Source organism: Rutidosis leptorrhynchoides, chromosome 3 (genome assembly GCF_046630445.1).
Source record: "Rutidosis leptorrhynchoides isolate AG116_Rl617_1_P2 chromosome 3, CSIRO_AGI_Rlap_v1, whole genome shotgun sequence".
NCBI classification, from domain to species: Eukaryota; Viridiplantae; Streptophyta; class Magnoliopsida; order Asterales; family Asteraceae; genus Rutidosis; species Rutidosis leptorrhynchoides.
Genome location: NC_092335.1, coordinates 550,003,801 through 550,022,482, shown reverse-complemented (window position 1 = coordinate 550,022,482; position 18,682 = coordinate 550,003,801). Strand labels below are relative to the sequence as shown.

General features: G+C 35.4%; 1 protein-coding gene across 1 annotated transcript; it reads left to right on the top strand.

Annotated features, from left to right (window-relative positions):
- Positions 1-10,297: 10,297 nt before the first annotated feature.
- LOC139898517 (kinesin-like protein KIN-13A) lies at positions 10,298-15,255 on the top strand. The gene is given in 13 exon segments (XM_071881259.1): positions 10,298-10,501; positions 10,842-11,063; positions 11,237-11,428; positions 12,046-12,147; positions 12,243-12,320; positions 12,408-12,489; positions 12,666-12,828; positions 12,938-13,114; positions 13,116-13,256; positions 13,790-14,008; positions 14,157-14,712; positions 14,806-14,871; positions 15,053-15,255. Coding segments are annotated over 13 exon segments (2,385 nt in total). The 3' UTR covers positions 15,236-15,255.
- The last annotated feature ends 3,427 nt before the right edge of the window (positions 15,256-18,682 follow it).

The window sequence follows — 18,682 nt, the reverse complement described above, 5'->3', positions numbered from 1 at the left end:
ACAAAATGTCAAATTCTTATTTTAATTAATAAACTCCACCCGGTTTTTCAAAGAGGCATATCTTCCCGCTCGGTGCGAGTTAAATTTTTTCAAGAACACCGTTCAGCTCTAAAAAATCTCAAGAACCCAACGGGACTAACTACACGCGAAACGGACATCGTTAAAAAACGCTAAATAACGGGCCCTATATTCTCGCTCGGTGCGAGTTAAATTTTTCCGAGACCACCGTTCAACTCGAAATAATTTTACGAACACAACGCGACTAACTATACGCGAAACGGACATCGTTAAAAAAGCTTTACATACATATACATACACTTCCAACAAACAACCCAACCTACTAGATATATTAGGTACCAAACAACGTATATCCAAATTCAACCGCGCATCGAATATAACCGCAGCAACGCGCGGTCGAATTTTTTCTAGTTTATTTCAAGTACGGTGTTGATACATAATTCCGGCTAGCGGCTTACATGTGTCAGTACAGGTCTAAAACTCCTTAGCGTGGTGAATTGTCGATTGACTATTACTCTTGGAACAACATCCCTGCAGAACCGGATCGCGATCTAGAAATCATGGGTTGGTTTAAGTCAATCTTGCGGAGCCAAACTATGAGCTGGTCCGTCTAGCATTGTGCGGCTAGGTCTTCGAGTTTTAGAGAGTGAAAGTACTGTGTGAAAGAGAAAGTGTGTTCTTTACCACAAGTCCAAGCGTCTTCAAATTGATGGCCTATGTGTCATGTTTATAGACATCTGGGTCTCCGGATTGTTCAGAGATACACGTGTCACGTTGTTAGTGGTTACTTTATGCTAAAAGTGCGTAATCGACTTTAAGTTTTATGCCTACGTGGCATGTGTGCTGCCGACGTGCTCTATACTTAGATATTTAGAACTTATGCATTTGAAGCTTCCTCTGGGACTTACGCAAAACACTAGGCGGCCTGAATTGTAATTCATAATGTTCTTGACGGAAACTGCTATACGGCTTTATGTAAATTTGTTTTTTATCCTTCTTTTGATATTTTTTGGTACCTTTTGTCGTTTTAAATTGGCTATTTCATGTGTGCAGACTTTAGGGCGCACCATCATATGGGAATACATTGTGTTTCAATTCTATTCATGGTGATCAAGAGTCTAGATCAGGTAAAAAAATATTGTGTTTGGTTTTAATTACCCGGCTTCGTTCGGTCTAGACACAAGTGAAAGGGCCTTGTATTTTAGTTTTGTTTTTCATCCTTTCTTTGTTGTAAGTTATAAGTCATTTAGTTTAGCTCGTCATTTAGTTTGTAAGTTTCACAAGTCACTTTCTCATAGTGATTTCAGTGTATTTCAAGCTACTTAATCCGTTTAAACTTCAAAGACGCTTTTCATCTTTTTGATTGAAGGTATTACTCTTATATGGTCCCGTTCTAATCAAATTTAAATTAATAGCTTAAAGGAAAAGGGTCAAACGGGTAGACAATCACCCAAATTGTACTTTTAACGCATTACACCTCTTTAGTATTTATGAGAAATTGTGATCATAGAAACTTCATAAAATTATACGGAGTATAATTTAAATCTGTCTAGGGCTAACCAATCTCAGGTTAAAAGAATAAGTATTCGTTTTGACCCGTCAACTGGCTTGCCACTTTGTCAACTTCCATTTTCTTACCCGAAGCTATCGGTACACGATGATCTAAGCCTCGTGATTTTTCATTTTTAAATTTGTTTCACATTATATCTATACATCTAATACACACTTGATGTCACATGTTACTTCATAATATTGCCTTTACTTACTATGCGTTACACAAAATATTTTATTGTGTTATCTTTAACATCTCTAATAAATATACACTTGTAGAAACCTAATGATATTTTCACTTACACAGGTTTAAATTAGAAAAAATTTCATAGTTAGTTCCAAACTTTGTACTAAAAATCAAGATGAAACCTAAAGTTTATATCGATCATGGTTGGTCTCAAGTTTTAAACATTGTACACGAAAATGGTCCTAGAGTTAATTGATCGTTAGTTCTCTTCAGTTAAGTGAAAACATGATGTACATACGAAGGGTATTATGGTCTTTTACCTTTAAACCCAAGTAGACCAAAAATGATAAAACCCCATATCTGAAATTAATATGCCTCCTCTCTATATTTATTCTCTTCATCTCATCTCCACTAACTATTCTCTTCGTCTAATAATAATACACGAAGTTTAGCCTTAATTTTCGTATAAGTCGAAAACGAAAAATTACAGCTCAATATATCACTATATATTAGCGAATCAGAAGTTAATTGATCCGCAAAAATGGTTAGAGTTAAATTTAAATGTTTTGAATCATCGGAGCCAATTTTTTCGACAGGAATTGGAACATCGCCGATGTCTTTTCCTCTGTATCAGAAAGTAGCTGAGCTGTTTCGGGACTTAACGCCGACTTTGTTAGGGTTATTAATAGTAATCGATAATGCTAATGAAAGGCTTAATGAAGGCCGTAGCTGAGCTGTTTCGGGACTTAACGCCGACTTAACGCCGATGTCTTTTCCTCTGTATCAGAAAGTAGCTGATCAGTGGTTGTATTGAGAAGGACATGACCAAGTATGCATCGTGCACCCTACAAGATAGTGCACTCACGTGGTGGAAAAACTATGTGAAGGCCGTAGGATGAGATGTAGCTTATGATACTCCATGGGAAGAATTCAAAACAATGCTAATCAACGAGTATTGTCCAAGGAACGAGGTTAGGAAGTTGGAAGCTGAATTACGAAGCCTGAAAGTTGTTGGTACTGAACTCACCAACTACAATCAGCGATTCATGGAATTAGTTTTGCTATGTCCCGAATTGGTACCAACCGAAGAACGGAAGATAGAACTGTACAAAGATGGTTTGCCTAAAAATGTCAAGGCAAATGTTACAGCATCGAAACCCAAGACTATTCACGAAGCCATCACCATGGCAAACGAGTTGATGGACCAGATTATTCTGGATAAGAACACCGATGTCAAGACATCGGAAAACAAAAGAAAGTGGGAAGGTAATCATCAACAATCCAACAAGAAACAAGAAACCACGCAAGGTGCGGGTAGTGGTTCAAGCTCAGGTTACAAGGGAAGAAATATTTTATGTAACAGATGCCACAAACATCACTCTGGTTATTGTAATGTGGTATGCAACAATTGTAATCGAAGGGGTCATCTTACTGAAGATTGTAGGGTTCCCGTTACAATTACAAATGACACCAAGACTCCTGTCACCAATGCAAATAGAACTGCCTTGGCCACTGTTACTTGTTATGGGTGTGGGAAACAGGGTCATTATAAGAGCCAATGCTCGAATCCAGAGAAGAATAACAGATTTGCACGTGGAAGAGCATTTATTATTAATGCTAGAGAGGCGTGTGAAGACCCAGAGCTTGTTACGGGTACGATTACCATTAATAACTTATCAACATCTATTATATTTGATACTGGTGCCGATAGAAGTTATATGTGTAGAGACTTTTAAACTAAATTGAATTGTTCATCATTACCTCTAGATGCTAAGTACATGATTGAGTTAGCTAATGGTAAACTAATTAAAGCCGATAAAATTTGCCGTGATTGTAAACTAAATTTAGCCGGAGAAACGTTTAAAATTGATTTGATACCCGTAGAATTAGGAAGTTTTGATGTAATAGTCGGCATGGACTGGATGTCCAAAATAGGAGCTGAAGTTGTGTGTGCCAAGAAGGCAATTCTCATTCCTCGTAAGGATAAAACGCCAGTAATGATTTATGGAGAGAAATGTAACTCAAAGCTAAAACTCATTAGCTGTTTGAAAGCCCAAAAGTGCTTGAACAAAGGGTGCTATGCAATCTTAGCACATGTTAATAAAGTCGAAACGAAGGAAAAAGAGAAGAGCATCAACGACGTGCCTGTAGCAAAAGATTTTCCTGAAGTCTTTCCGGAAGAGTTGCCGGGATTACCTCCATTTAGATCTGTAGAATTTCAAATAGATCTAGTACCAGGAGCTGCACCAGTGGCTCGTGCTCTATACAGACTCGCACCATCTGAGATGAAAGAGTTACAAAGCCACTTACAAGAATTACTGGACCGTGGTTTCATTCGACCGAGCACTTCACCGTGGGGAGCTCAGATTTTATTTGTCAAGAAGAAAGATGGATCCTTCCGAATGTGTATAGATTACCGTGAATTAAATAAGTTAACTATCAAGAATCGGTATCCACTACCGAGAATTGACGACTTATTTGATCAACTGCAAGGATCATGTGTTTATTCGAAAATCGATCTAAGATCGGGCTATCATCAACTACGCGTCAAAGAAGAAGATATTCCGAAAACTGCTTTCCGGACACGCTATGGTCATTACGAATTTTTGGTCATGCCGTTTGGATTACGCCAGCTGTATTCATGGACCTCATGAATCGAGTTTGTAGTCCGTATCTAGATAAGTTTGTTATCGTTTTCATTGACGAAATTCTCATCTATTCCAAAAATGAGCAAGAGCATGAGCAGCATTTAAGGTTGGTATTAGAATTGTTAAGAAAAGAACAGTTATACGCTAAATTTTCTAAGTGTGCGTTTTGGTTGAAAGAAGTGCAATTTCTTGGTCACGTTGTTAGTAGCAAAGGAATTCAGGTTGATCCAGCTAAAATTGAGGCCATTGAAAAGTGGGAGACTTCTAAGACACCAACACAAATACGTCAATTTTTGGGTTTAGCCGGTTATTATAGAAGGTTTATTCAAGATTTTTCCGAATAGCTAAACCATTAACAGCGTTAACTCAAAAAGGGAAGAAGTACGACTGGACTTCTGAGCAGGAGAGTGCATTTCAATTACTGAAGAAGAAGTTGACTACGGCGCCTATTTTATCGTTACCTGAAGGGAACGATGATTTTGAGATATATTGTGACGCTTCGCGACAAGGTTTTGGTTGCGTCCTTATGCAACGAAAGAAAGTTATTGCGTACGCATCCTGACAATTGAAGATTCACGAGCGAAATTATACGACGCATGATTTAGAACTGGGAGCAGTAGTGTTTGCATTGAAGATATGGAGACACTACTTATATGGGGTTAAATGCACTGTGTTTACCGATCATAAAAGCCTTCAACATATTTTCGATCAAAAACAGCTGAACATGAGGCAACGTAGGTGGGTCGAGCTGATAAACGACTATGATTGTGAGATTCGCTATCATCCCGGGAAAGCGAATGTAGTGGCCGACGCTCTAAGCAGAAAGGAACGCGAGCCAATTCGAGTACGAGCGATGAACATAAAAATTCGCATGAATCTCAACTCACAAATCAAAGAGGCCCAACGAGAAGCTCTTACTAAAGAAAACATAGGAAATGAAATAATGAAGAAGTATGAGAAGCAACTCGTTATACGGGAAGATGGAATTCGATATTTTGCAAAACGTATTTGGGTACCAAAGTTGGGTGGATTAAGGAAGTTGATATTGAACGAGGCACATAAGACAAGATACTCGATACATCCTGGAGTTGGAAAGATGTATCAAGATCTTAAGACGCATTATTGGTGGCCTAATTTAAAGACAGACGTTGCAACATATGTCGGGGAATGTTTAACTTGTTTCAAAGTTAAAGCAGAACACCAGAAGCCGTCAGGGTTACTTCAACAACCAGAAATCCCAGAATGGAAGTGGGACGATATTACCATGGATTTTATCACGAAGTTACCCAAGACTGCATGGGGTTATGACACCATTTGGGTAATAGTTTATCGTCTCACCAAATCTGCACATTTCTTGCCTATAAAAGAAACGGATAGAATGGAGAAACTATTACAATTATACATAAAGGAAATTGTTTCAAGGCATGGAATACCTATTTCCATTATATCCGATCGTGATAGTAGATTTACATCAAAGTTCTGGCAATCACTACAGGAGGCCCTGGAAACTCGTTTGAATATGAGCACTGCATATCATCCGCAAACTGACGGGCAGAGTGAAAGAACAATTCAGACTCTTGAAGACATGCTCAGGGCATGTGTGATCGATTTTGGAAACGGATGGGATAAATATCTACCATTAGCAGAATTCTCGTATAATAATAGTTATCATGCTAGCATTAAAGCTGCACCATTTGAAGCACTGTATGGAAGGAAGTGTAGATCCCCTATCTATTGGAATGAAGTAGGAGATCGACGATTAACTGGTCCCGAAATCATACACGAAACTACTGAGAAGATAGTACAAATCAAGGAGAGATTGAAAACAGCCTGTAGTCGCCAAAAGAGCTACGCCGATGTCCGAAGAAAACCATTAGAGTTTCAGATCGGTGACATGGTTATGCTAAAGGTGTCACCTTGGAAAGGTGTAATACGTTTCGGCAAAAGGGGTAAACTGAACCCAAGGTATGTAGGCCCGTTCAAGATCATCGAATGCATTGGACCGGTAGCTTATCGACTCGAGTTACCACAACAACTCGCCGGAGTACATAATACGTTTCACGTTTCAAACCTTAAGAAGTATCTTGCAAAGGAAGACCTCACCATTCCTCTTGAAGAAATCCAAGTCGACGAGAAACTACAATTCATAGAAGAACCAGTCGAAATCATGGACCGTGAAGTTAAACAGCTCAAGCAGAGCAACATACCAATCGTTAAGGTTCGTTGGAATGCTCGAAGGGGTCACGAGTTTACTTGGGAACGAGAGGATCAGATGAAACAAAAGTACCCACATTTGTTTCCCGAGAACGCAAAATAGGTACAACTTTAAAATTTCGGGACGAAATTTATTTAACGGGTAGGTACTGTAACGACCCAGATTTTTTCGATCGTTTTATACATATAAGATTAATATTTACATAAATTAAACATTACCAACATGATAAGCAATCCAAATTGTTGAGTCTTGTGTTTTTGAAAAGAGTTTTACACAACGTTTGACCTTCCAATTTGATCGATGATATCACGAACTATATAACATACAATAATTATACGATTGTGTACATATACGTATTTATACATATTTAACATGATCTAAGGATGGTTTAACATCTCATTGTGTACTAATAACAATGAGTTATAAGTATACTTTGAGACTACTAACTTAAGTTTTCAAAACGGTAACTATACGCAACGTTCTTTGACATATATACCTATAACCTATAATGCTTATACAAGTATCGTATAAATACGTATTTAATCACTTTTAAAGGGCTTAAATACATAAAACAATATAAGTATATTCACAAAAGATAGTTATAATTGAATTCTCATTCCGTTTCCTCAAGATTTCTACACGTATACCTAGGGTATATGTAACCGTATTGTACGCAGCTTCTAGATGTATATACTATTGGTATATACACATCAATTATCATCCTTAGCAGCCTTAAATGATTAAGGAACATGTGGAACCAACCATTTGTCAAGTAGCATGAATTATTTAGCAAGAAAACAAAATTATGAATCTTTTCTTTCTTTATAACCTAAAAACGTTTTTATGCATGAACACCATTTCTTCATTCTATTTTATCATACTTACACTCCCATTTCTATCTCAAAACACTCCTAACTTCATACTTGATCATCTCCAAGCATTTTCCCCATCATTTAGCTTCAATTACAAGCTTTAATCATCATAAAAACAACATAGAATCAAGAAGTTGCAATATTACTTCCAATCTTTCAATTCAACTTCACCACTCTTTAGGATCAAGAGTTATACTTCCTTTCCAGTAGCTTTATCCAAGTAACTTGAGGTAGTAACCTTGTTCATAATCTTATTCGATTCATATTCATATAGCTATCTTATTTTGGGTTATAAATTATAACAACAAGAACATAGTTTGAATGATTTCAAACTTGTTCGCAAACTAAATAGATCCTTCTAACTTGACTTTTAAAACACTTCAAGACCTGTAATATATCATAATGATATGCTAACTTAACAAGATACAACTTGTTTTTACAAAGAACACCTTAAAACTGAATCTACGTCGTCGGAGTGTAACCGGGGGCTGTTTTGGGTTGGATAATTAAAAACCATCTTAAACTTTGAATTGGAAGTTTATATTCTGGAAAAATGATATTTCTTATGAATATGTTAATATATAAAAATCTCATGGTATAACTCAAAGTGTAAGTATTTTTATAAAAATGATCATCTAGATGTTATTTTTATGACGGAAATGATCACTTTCATAAGATTCACCAAAGTTTGACCTATAACCTGTGATTCGAATGCAAACTAAGGTATTTACAATTCATATTCATAAATAATGACTCGATCCAAGGAAGTAGCAAGTTGAACCAACAAAAACGGAGTTATATTGAAGAAACTACGGCTAAAACAAAATTGAGTATCCGAAGCTAGTTTAGCTACGAAATTAATTGGAGTAAAACTAAACTAATCATATCTTTGCTAATTAATATGATATTTTATATATATATTTACTTATGATTTGATTTTATATATTTCAGGACCACCCGTAAACAACACGAGAAGATTAATTATAAGACCTCATGATTGTACGCAACACGTCATTTGACAACACGGTACTTTATGTATGCAACATGTCATTTGACAACATGGTACCATGGGTCGAGATTAATTCTGATCAATACGAATACGATGGGGTCTTTATTTATTTTATTGAGCAACTAATTGTGGACCACTAACATCGGACTGCTAATTACGGACTAATAGATATTAAAAGTATTATAAGTATATATGTAACGATTATTTGAAAAGAAAATATGTTAATATATTATATATATGGTTAGGTTCGTGATATCTATCGGAGACCAAGTCGTGTTAAATATCTTCAAGGCAAAAGTGAGTATATAGTCCTACTTTTAAACTCTAAATATTTCGGGATGAGAATACATGCATTTTATGATTTACGTTATGGATACAAGTGATTAAAAATATATATTCTACGTTGAGTTGTACCACTGGCATACTTCCCTGTAACTTGGTAACTACTATTTACATGCGGTATTGTAAACGCGAATCTTGTTGATAGATCTATCGGGCCTGACAACCCCAACCGGACTGGACGACCAGTATTCAAAGGTTGCACAGTACTTCGTTTCGGTGACTACACTTGGTACGGTGTAGTGAGATTTCATAATAAAGGGAATATGCGACGTTGATTAAATGTTAAGTATGATTATCAAGTGCTCAACAACTTAGAATATTTTTATTAAAACGTTTATGTATATTAAATCTTGTGGTCTATATTTATAACGCTGCTAGCATTAAACCTATATCTCACCAACTTTATGTTGACGTTTTAAGCATGTTTATTCTCAGGTGATAATTAAAAGCTTCCGCTGCATTATGCCGAATTTAAGCAGGATTTGGAGTATGCATATTTGTGTCAAAAATAAAACTGCATATCGGAAGATTTGTAATGTAAAATATGTTGAAAATCGTATTGTTATTATCAAATGTAAAATTTGTAAAACTAAGATTATCGCTAAACGGTAATCATTATTATGCTGTTTGAACCTTTGATTATAATAAAGGTTATGGTTTGTATTATAAAAACGAATGCAGATTTTGAAAAATGTCACATATAGAGGTCAATACCTCGCAATGACACCAATGAGTACGTGACGTTTATATTCGATATGAACGGGACGCTTCAAATTTTCAATCAGATTATACCACATCACCATCCAAATACTTTACACAAAAACTTAGACATTTTGAATTAATGGAAGTCAAATGCACGGTCAAAACCCCCTTTTTCATCAAAAATACACAATTTACCCTGACAATAGTCTTAGTTTTAAAGCAGTGTACGCCTTCATCATTATAGAACATGGAAATTACAATCCTCCATCAGCCACATCATCAATATCTCTGTTCTAATTTCTAGGGTTTTAGATTCTAGATCTACAATCTCCCTATTCCGATTTCAATTTCCACATTTTCATAATTGTTATCACTTCAATACGGTAAGGCTTCAAATTGCATTGCAATGTATGTAATTTACTTACATGATAAATTTACTTGTGTCTACCTTATTCATTTTAGGTTTTTTATATTTAGTTGTAATTATTGTTAGGTTAAGCGATTGATCTGCATGTTCGAGATTCTTATGATCCGAATCGTATTTGCATTTGAAAGCATTCAAATTCTGGCTTTAAATTCAAGTTAGCCTTAATTTGTAGGTACGTTTATGTGTATATGTATAGGTATATATTGCATTTGTTCAGATGCTTTTTTGTGTTGTTTTTAAGTCATTTTGTTTGTTTGGTGGTTGCAGTAGTTTGTTAAGTAAACCTGAAAGAAAAGTTGGCTCCCCAACGCCGATCACAGCGCCACATGGGCGGCCAGAGAAATGCTGCGGCAACTTCTCTGTATGATCAACCAGCAGATGGTGGATCAAATTATAATGCAGGTCTTGCTAGTGATGCTGGAGATGCTGTGATGGCACGATGGCTTCAGTCTGCAGGTCTACAGCATCTGGCCTCACCCGTGGCTTCTATTGGAGTTGATCAACGCCATTTACCCAATCTTCTCATGCAGGTATGTTGTATTAGTGTATATGTAATCAACTGACGGCAATGTTTATTTGCTTCTTACACTGTGGTTTTAAATAACTTTAACAAGATTAATCCCGTTTGATTATTTTGGTGGATAATTTTCTGAAAAGGAACCTTGTTATTTAAGCAGTGCTATAAATTATCTGCTAATAACCTAATTTCTAATATTGTGGGATTTGCATGGATGAATACTTAGGTTTCCTGTCAAATGTCACAAGGGATAGAAATGATACGCAAGATGGCGTGCCAATAACTTATATTAGATTGATTTTTGTTTGGTAACGTTTAGGGTATAAAATGCCACATTTTACTTCTGTTTGCAGGGTTATGGAGCACAATCGGCTGAAGAGAAGCAACGTCTTTTCAAATTAATGAGGAATCTTAACTTTAATGATGATTCTGGTTCTGAGTCTTTCTTTCCAACCGCCCAAGGTTCTGGAGGAATTGGTGCATCAGATGGTTTTTATTCTCCTGATTTAAAGGGTGATTTTGGAGCTGGATTATTGGATTTACATTCTATGGATGACACTGAGCTTCTTACAGAGGTATGAATATATCAATGTTCAGAATATTTTACCGCCTTTATACTAGAATCTAGAATTCCTTGGTATTAAAACCTTTCAGTTCTCTGTTAATACTTCTATCGTACTTGGCTTTATTTAAGTTATTTATGTACTTGGCCTTGTATGCTAAAGGTGTATGTGACTTTCTTCACCAGAATGTTATGTCAGAACCATTTGAGCAATCACCTTTTATCCCTGCCACTACTAAAGCTGTTGATGGTGGCCTCGATTTCCTGCCTAACCAACAGCTAAGAGGACAAACCGAGGTAGATGCTTCTCAAGGATTGCCTACATTCGAAAAAGAAAATAGTTCAAGTGAAAATAATGTGGCTAAGATCAAAGTTGTGGTAAGTAGCCTCTCTTTCTCTCATCTCTTTTTGTGTTCATGAATATTACTTTGATCCGTGTGCATTGATATATATGTCATTAGTTATGGAAACTAATAACCAAGCTTCATGTATTACCTTTGTGGAGGTTTATACATGTATCTTATGGCTATACTTGGAATGAAAAAGATTAGATGAGGGATTAACTGGAAAAGTTGCAAAAACCTGCTAATCCGGGAGTACTTGGATGTTGACTAAGTTTGACTTTGACCGATTTTGACCGAGGTTTGACCAATTTTGACTGATCTTCTGACTAATTCCAAGTTTTGGCCAAGTTTTGACCGATTTTACGAGTAATCCCGAGTTTTGGCCGAGTTTACCCAAGTTTGACTGAGGTTGACCTAGTTTGACCGAGTACATGCCGAGTACTCCCGAAGCTGAGACAACCTAGTACTCGCTGAGAAATTCCGAGTGCTGCAACACTGCTAACGTATAGGACTATAGGAGCGTCCCCCTCATTTCTTTTACTTCCTGTTATTGCATAAACAAAAGAAAAATAGAACTGGAATAATCTATGCAGATAAAGCTATTTCTGGAGCCGAATGATTTACATATTTTATTTTTGTTGCTTATGTTAGGTGCGCAAAAGACCATTGAATAAGAAAGAACTTTCTCGCAAGGAGGATGACGTTGTTAGTGTATGCGCCAATGGTCTAACCGTTCATGAACCCAAGTTAAAGGTTTGGACGTAACTGACAACTCTTCTACATGAGTATTACACTTAAATGAAGTTATATAAACAGGAATAATAACTGATGTTTGATTTTTTTTAAAGGTTGACCTGACTGCATATGTGGAGAATCATGAGTTTTGTTTCGATGCTGTTCTTGACCAGAAAGTAACTAATGATGAGGTAATGGCTTTAATTAGTTATCCATGAAAATGCAACTGATTAGTTTACGTTACGCCATTTTATAATTCATTAATATGTTTGAAACAGGTGTATCGCGAAACTGTACAGCCAATAATTCCTATCATATTTCAGCGGACCAAAGCAACTTGTTTTGCTTATGGCCAGACTGGTATTTTAGTCAATTGACAATTTATTTCTATAATGTTAGGGTCGTTAGGCATAGCTAGATTTACTTTATTTATCTTTATTTATTTTTGTTTTCTGTCCTCGTTTTTTTTTTTTTACTGTTCTCGTTTTTTTAATTAAGCTGATATTAAGATCTCTTACTGTTGCATTTTATTGCAGGAAGTGGTAAGACATATACGATGCAACCATTACCTCTTAGAGATGCAGAAGATCTTGTTAGATTATTACATCATCCAACTTACCACAATCAAAATTTCAAGTTATGGCTTAGTTATTTCGAAATCTATGGTGGAAAACTTTATGATCTTCTGAGTGATAGAAAGTCAGTACACATCTGCTTTTCTTGAAAATTCTGTAGTAATTTACATGATTCTAATGCTGATCTCAAGTGTATGTTCAATGACTAAACTTTTTTTTTTTTTTTTAATTAGGAAACTTTGCATAAGAGAAGATGCAAGACAACAGGTTTGCATTGTTGGATTGCAAGAATTTGAAGTTTTAGATGTACAAGTTGTAAAAGAATACATTGATAGGGGGAATGGTGCTAGAAGTACTGGTTCTACAGGTGCTAATGAGGAGTCTTCAAGATCACATGCAATATTACAGCTAGAAGCACATTGAGGTTAACGATACTAGAAGAAATATTAATGACGAATCCAAGGGTGTGAAGGTTGTCGGGAAAATCTCGTTCATTGATCTTGCTGGCAGTGAAAGAGGTGCTGATACAACTGATAATGATCGACAAACACGGTAATTTGAACTTATGGCGTCTCCTTTTTCTACATGATATAGATAGAAGTTTTTTTGGATGTACCCATTTGGCTTGTTTTGAAATATTGTACTACCTAAGTTGACCATTTTTCATATGGCTGGTTTAAAATTGCGCCTTTAAGGTTTTTAATTAGTATTTGGGTTTGATTTCAAGTCTTAGATGTCGAGTGGAATGGTTAAATTTCAGTGAAAATAGGGAACGAAAAGAGAAAGAAGAAAAGATAAGATAAAAAGACATATTTACTCTCGTGGTGCCTGCCATGTGACATGAGTTAATTAAACTTTTTAACGTCCGTCAGATGGAGGGACTGTCATTGCAATAGTTGCAAACGACAGTGACTTGACTTTGTAAAAAAATGTTTAGGGACTGAATCTGCAAATTCGTACAAAACACAGGGACTGTCCTTGTAATTTTGTCCATTATGAATTATGTTTGGCATCAGTTGTAGCTTTTGTTTGAGTTGATAACACATGCCATCACATTCAGTATTCATTGTTTGTCTCCGTTACAGGATTGAAGGTGCGGAAATCAATAAGAGTCTTTTAGCTCTTAAAGAATGCATTCGTGCTCTTGATAATGACCAGCTTCATATTCCATTTCGTGGGAGCAAACTAACTGAAGTTCTTCGTGATTCGTTTGTTGGAAACTCAAGGACTGTTATGATATCGTGCATATCTCCAGGTGCTGGTTCTTGTGAACATACTCTCAATACCTTGAGATATGCAGATAGGTACATTTTTTAGTCTGTATAGCATTTTCGTGTCTATGGTTTAGTGTATAACTTTTGTGGTAGTGGGTTTTGTTGTTGTTGTTGTTGTTGTGTTTAAAGTATACTGTATAACTTATGTACCTAACTTTTATTGCTTCAAAATCAACAGAGTAAAAGGTCTTTCCAAAAGTGGAAATTCAAAAAAAGATCAGGTTAAAGACTCTTCATCAGCAAACAATGCAGTTTCTTCTGACACAGATGACGTTTTTGAGCGACATCAAGAGGCGAAAGTTCTGGATACAGGTAGGAGGTTCCCACAAAGCGAGAGTATTTCTTACAATGCCACGTCAGATTATGAGAAACAACCACTGCCAAGTTCAAGTTATTATTCCTTAAACAGTAGGGATGACAGTGACCAAGAAAAGGAGAGAGTAGATTCAAAAGGTAATTTTAGTGGCTTAAGTAGTTCTAAGATATACTCGGTGCCAAATACAGTTGATACAGAAGAAACAGTGCAGAAGGTATCACCACCACGAAGAAAAAATTACAGAGAAGAAAAATCAGAAAAGGTTGTTAATTGGTCTAAAAAGGATGTTTCTAATACTGATTTTCCAAATACTGGTAATAGGCAACAAGGATCTAGTATTCCTAATGCCAATTATATGTCATCAAAACAATTGGAACCCGAGCAGCTTCATGATGAGAATGTGAATGAAATATTAGAGGTAGGTAGACGGATGATTTGATTTAATTTGACGAAATTTGAGTTTATATGTTTGTTGATTGATGAAATTTTAAATGGTGTGATGATGTTGTAGGAAGAAGAAGCTCTAATCGCTGCTCACAGGAAAGAGATTGAAGATACTATGGAGATAGTGCGTGAAGTAAGTCAAACTTTTGGTCAAGATTACCTATTTTAGTTTCACCTTCAACGTTTATGATTATTGTATGATAATTGAGCAAGGAATAAACATAAGGGATGGCGGTTTTCATTCAAATAGGGTAGATAATGTACTTTTGAAGTGTAAGCTGGTGTAAGGAGTGTAACTATCTTTTTGAAACCAGGAAATGAAATTGCTAGCAGAAGTTGAGAAGCCAGGCAGCCTTATTGACAACTACGTGACCCAATTGAGTTTTGTGTTGTCACGCAAAGCAGCAAGTCTTGTCAGCCTCCAAGCTCGCATTGCAAGATTCCAGCACCGACTCAAAGAACAGGAAATACTCAGCCGTAAGAGAGTGCCCCGTTGATACAAACACACGTTGTCTTGTAACTTGTAAGACCCTCTTTAACTCCCCATTGATTATTTTCTTTTATAGATTTGACCTAGACATAGCGGATACTGAAATGGTTGACCCGAACCACATTTGTCCATTTCCGTATGTTTATTATTATTATTATTTTAATGTTATGGGTGTAGATATGTAGTTTTGAGAAGATATTATGATAAGTACGTGAGTCATATATAAAGATTAAAGAATTTTGGTAGTATTATGCGTTTTAATTACCTTCAGCGAATGTTAATATGTTCAACCACATTTGTCCCGTTGATACAAACACATGTTGCCTTGTAAGACTGTCTTGTCTTCAGTTCTTCATTGATTATTTTCTTTTATAGCTTTGAACTAGACATAGCGGATACTGTAATGGTTGACCCGAACCACATTTGTCCATTTCCGTATTTTGTTATTATTTTTATTATTTTAATGTTCTCGATATAGATATGTAGTTTTGAGAAGATATTATGAAAATTACGCGAGTCTATAAAGAATTGTGGTAGAATTATGCATTTTAATCACCTTCAGCGAGTTTCAATATGTTCAACCCATCTTATTTTAAGCTGAATTTCTTGTTCAACTCGTCATCGTGTGACTCGAGTTCATAAGTAGAGGGGTCAAACATACCATCTCTTGTTTGATTTCAGGTACTTATCTATTATTTTCATATTGTGATGTTTGCAGACACGAGTGACTTAACGGGTGTTAATGTCTCGGAGATATGATTTGGTTAGTTTTAGTGAGAGAAGTGTTTTGATTTGAATGGTGGTTGTTGTTGTGGGGGATTTGGATTGTAAAGAGACTTGTACAAGAAGACACTGAGAACTGGGAAAAGAGAGCAAAAGATAACCATAAAAAACTACTGTGATGATGGTGGTTTTGGTTACTTGCAGCTTATTGTTTTTATTTCTTTATTATTATATATGTAGAAAAATGGAAAATGCATGAGTATGATTTCATGATACTGGCACTGTAAACATGAACCCGATTTAGCTTTAAAGAAATTGTAGAACCAGAAAAAATTGTTCAAATAAATACACGGCATCAGCTTTAATGAAAGACCAAAACTGTTTTTGCTTATGGGAAGATTCAGATTAAACCAATGTTCATTGCGTTATAAGCATGATTTTAGAGGTTTTGACTAAACCCAAGTTTTTTTTTTTTCTTCCTTTTTTTCCTTTTTTTTTTTGAATCGCGAATTTGCATCAACGAATCATTTATTTTAACGACCCTCATCATTTGCACCCACACACGCTAGAAGAAAACTCCTACCCGGGTTGCTTGGAAACTAATCGCGGGACCTGGGTCGCTTGGCAACTAATCGCAGAAAATTGGAGAGAAAACCTTTCGCCCCCAGGAATTGAACCTGGGTTGCTTGACAATTAATTGCAGGCCCTTCCGCATTGAGGCATGATACCATTGAAGCAAACGTTCGCTGGTACTAAACCCAAGTGTTTACACAACATTTTTCCCACTCTCATGCACTATCTATCTATAGTTTCTATTAAAATGCTAAAATAATGATGTAATAAATAGCATTTTTTTCTTCTATAAAAAAAATAAAAATAAAAAGAAAAATTGTGAGGCCCTCTTGCTTTTGCTGATGTCATAAACATAATTATTTTACAATTAAAAAAAAATACAACAACAATACCCTATCCCAGATGGCTCAAATTAGAAAAAACACGCGTGATCGCAACCCTAATCCGTAATATAAACCCACAGTTCAAAGCTTTGCTGCCTGGAGCTCCTAACCCTAAAGCCTTTTCCTCTGATTAAACTTTATTTACTCGATGTCGAAACCGTTTGTGCAGATGAGGAGTTTTACAACTGTTCTAAGGATTCACGAAAGAATTCTATTGATTGTAAGGATTCAAGAAAGAATTTGTAATTTCTATTGATTGTAAGTTCTATTAAATTCGTTTTCTTAAGTTGATATTTGCAGGTTAAGAATCAGAATGGTAAGGAAATATTTAAGGTAATTTATAATAGAATTTTTTGTTTACATTGACTATGAATATTTCAATTTATATAACTTTCGTTTGTAATGTTAAGGTTAGGTTATGTGGTTTTTGAAGGATTCATCACTGGGTATGTCAATTTTGGCATATGTTGACTGAAATACAGTTTTGTTATATATTTTAGTTTTCAAATAGTTCTTTTATTTGTTTGTTGGAAATTTTGAAGAATTCCTAGCAATAGCATTGATAAAGACTTTCTTGCTTTAGTTTTAAGTGTGTTAAAGGAAGGTATGGAATTATAGCATAAATGTTTAGGTAACCCAACATGGTAATTGATTTCTTCTTCTACCTTCTAAACAAGTTTCTCCTTTAACTTTCATCACTCAATTTTTTTTCCTAATTTGTTTGTTGTATTCAGTATTCAAGAAAAGCTTTGGCCTCCTTTCCTTCGATTTCAAGGTATTCCTCTTTATCTAATTTACGGTTTTTGTGGTTCCTTTATTTCTAGGTTTTTTTTTTTTTTTTTTTTTTTTTTATTTTGTTACCTGATATATGAACCCTTAATATTAACCAATGTTGTTTTTTCTGTTATTTGGGTGATGGAAGGAAATAATATTCACGAAGATATCATATTTGTCAATTCATCAGACAAGCAATTTGGTGTATTTATCTACTTGCAGAGCAAATTGTAGACAAATATCCCACAAATCCGTCAAGAGATAGCAATGGGTTGTCTAATGGCAGTAAAGATAGAACTCTTTTCTTGATTTATTTTTTACTAGTTTCAAAATTAAGTAATTTATCATACTATTTAGCTAATTTATCTTAACGCTCCAAAACGTAAAAACTTGCATCTTCTTGGATGAACACCAGGTGTTGAAATGACAGAAGAAATTGGATATAAGCAGCCAAGCAGGCGTATGGTGTCCATATGAATGAGTATGTACCTAACGTTTTAAGCTCTTCTATTATGTGTTTATTGCTACGCTTATACATTGCTTGGAAATCTTATTTTAAAATGTGGTTTGTATTGAAGTTTTTTGTTATGGAAGTAGCTATAGACTAACTTTTGGTTTCATTATAGAATGTAACATATACTGAATGAAGGTTTTATTCATTTGCTTATTGTTGATGGATATCACTTCTAAATTTCTAAGGTTTCATATAATATGATGTTTATTAGGTATATATATGTTTATTATGGGGTGGATATATCATGAAATTTAAACTAATATTACTAATTACCTTAACAATACAACATACTATATAATGAATCCGATAACTATACACCTTAAAAGTTCATACAACTAAGATAAAAGTTGCAGGGATGATTATATCGTTTTCATACCTCTCGGTGATCAGTGATAATATCGTTTCATACTTCTCGATGATCTGTATTGTAGATGGTCAGTCATTGCTGCAAAGTTACCCGGAAGAAGTGATAACGAGATGAGAAAAC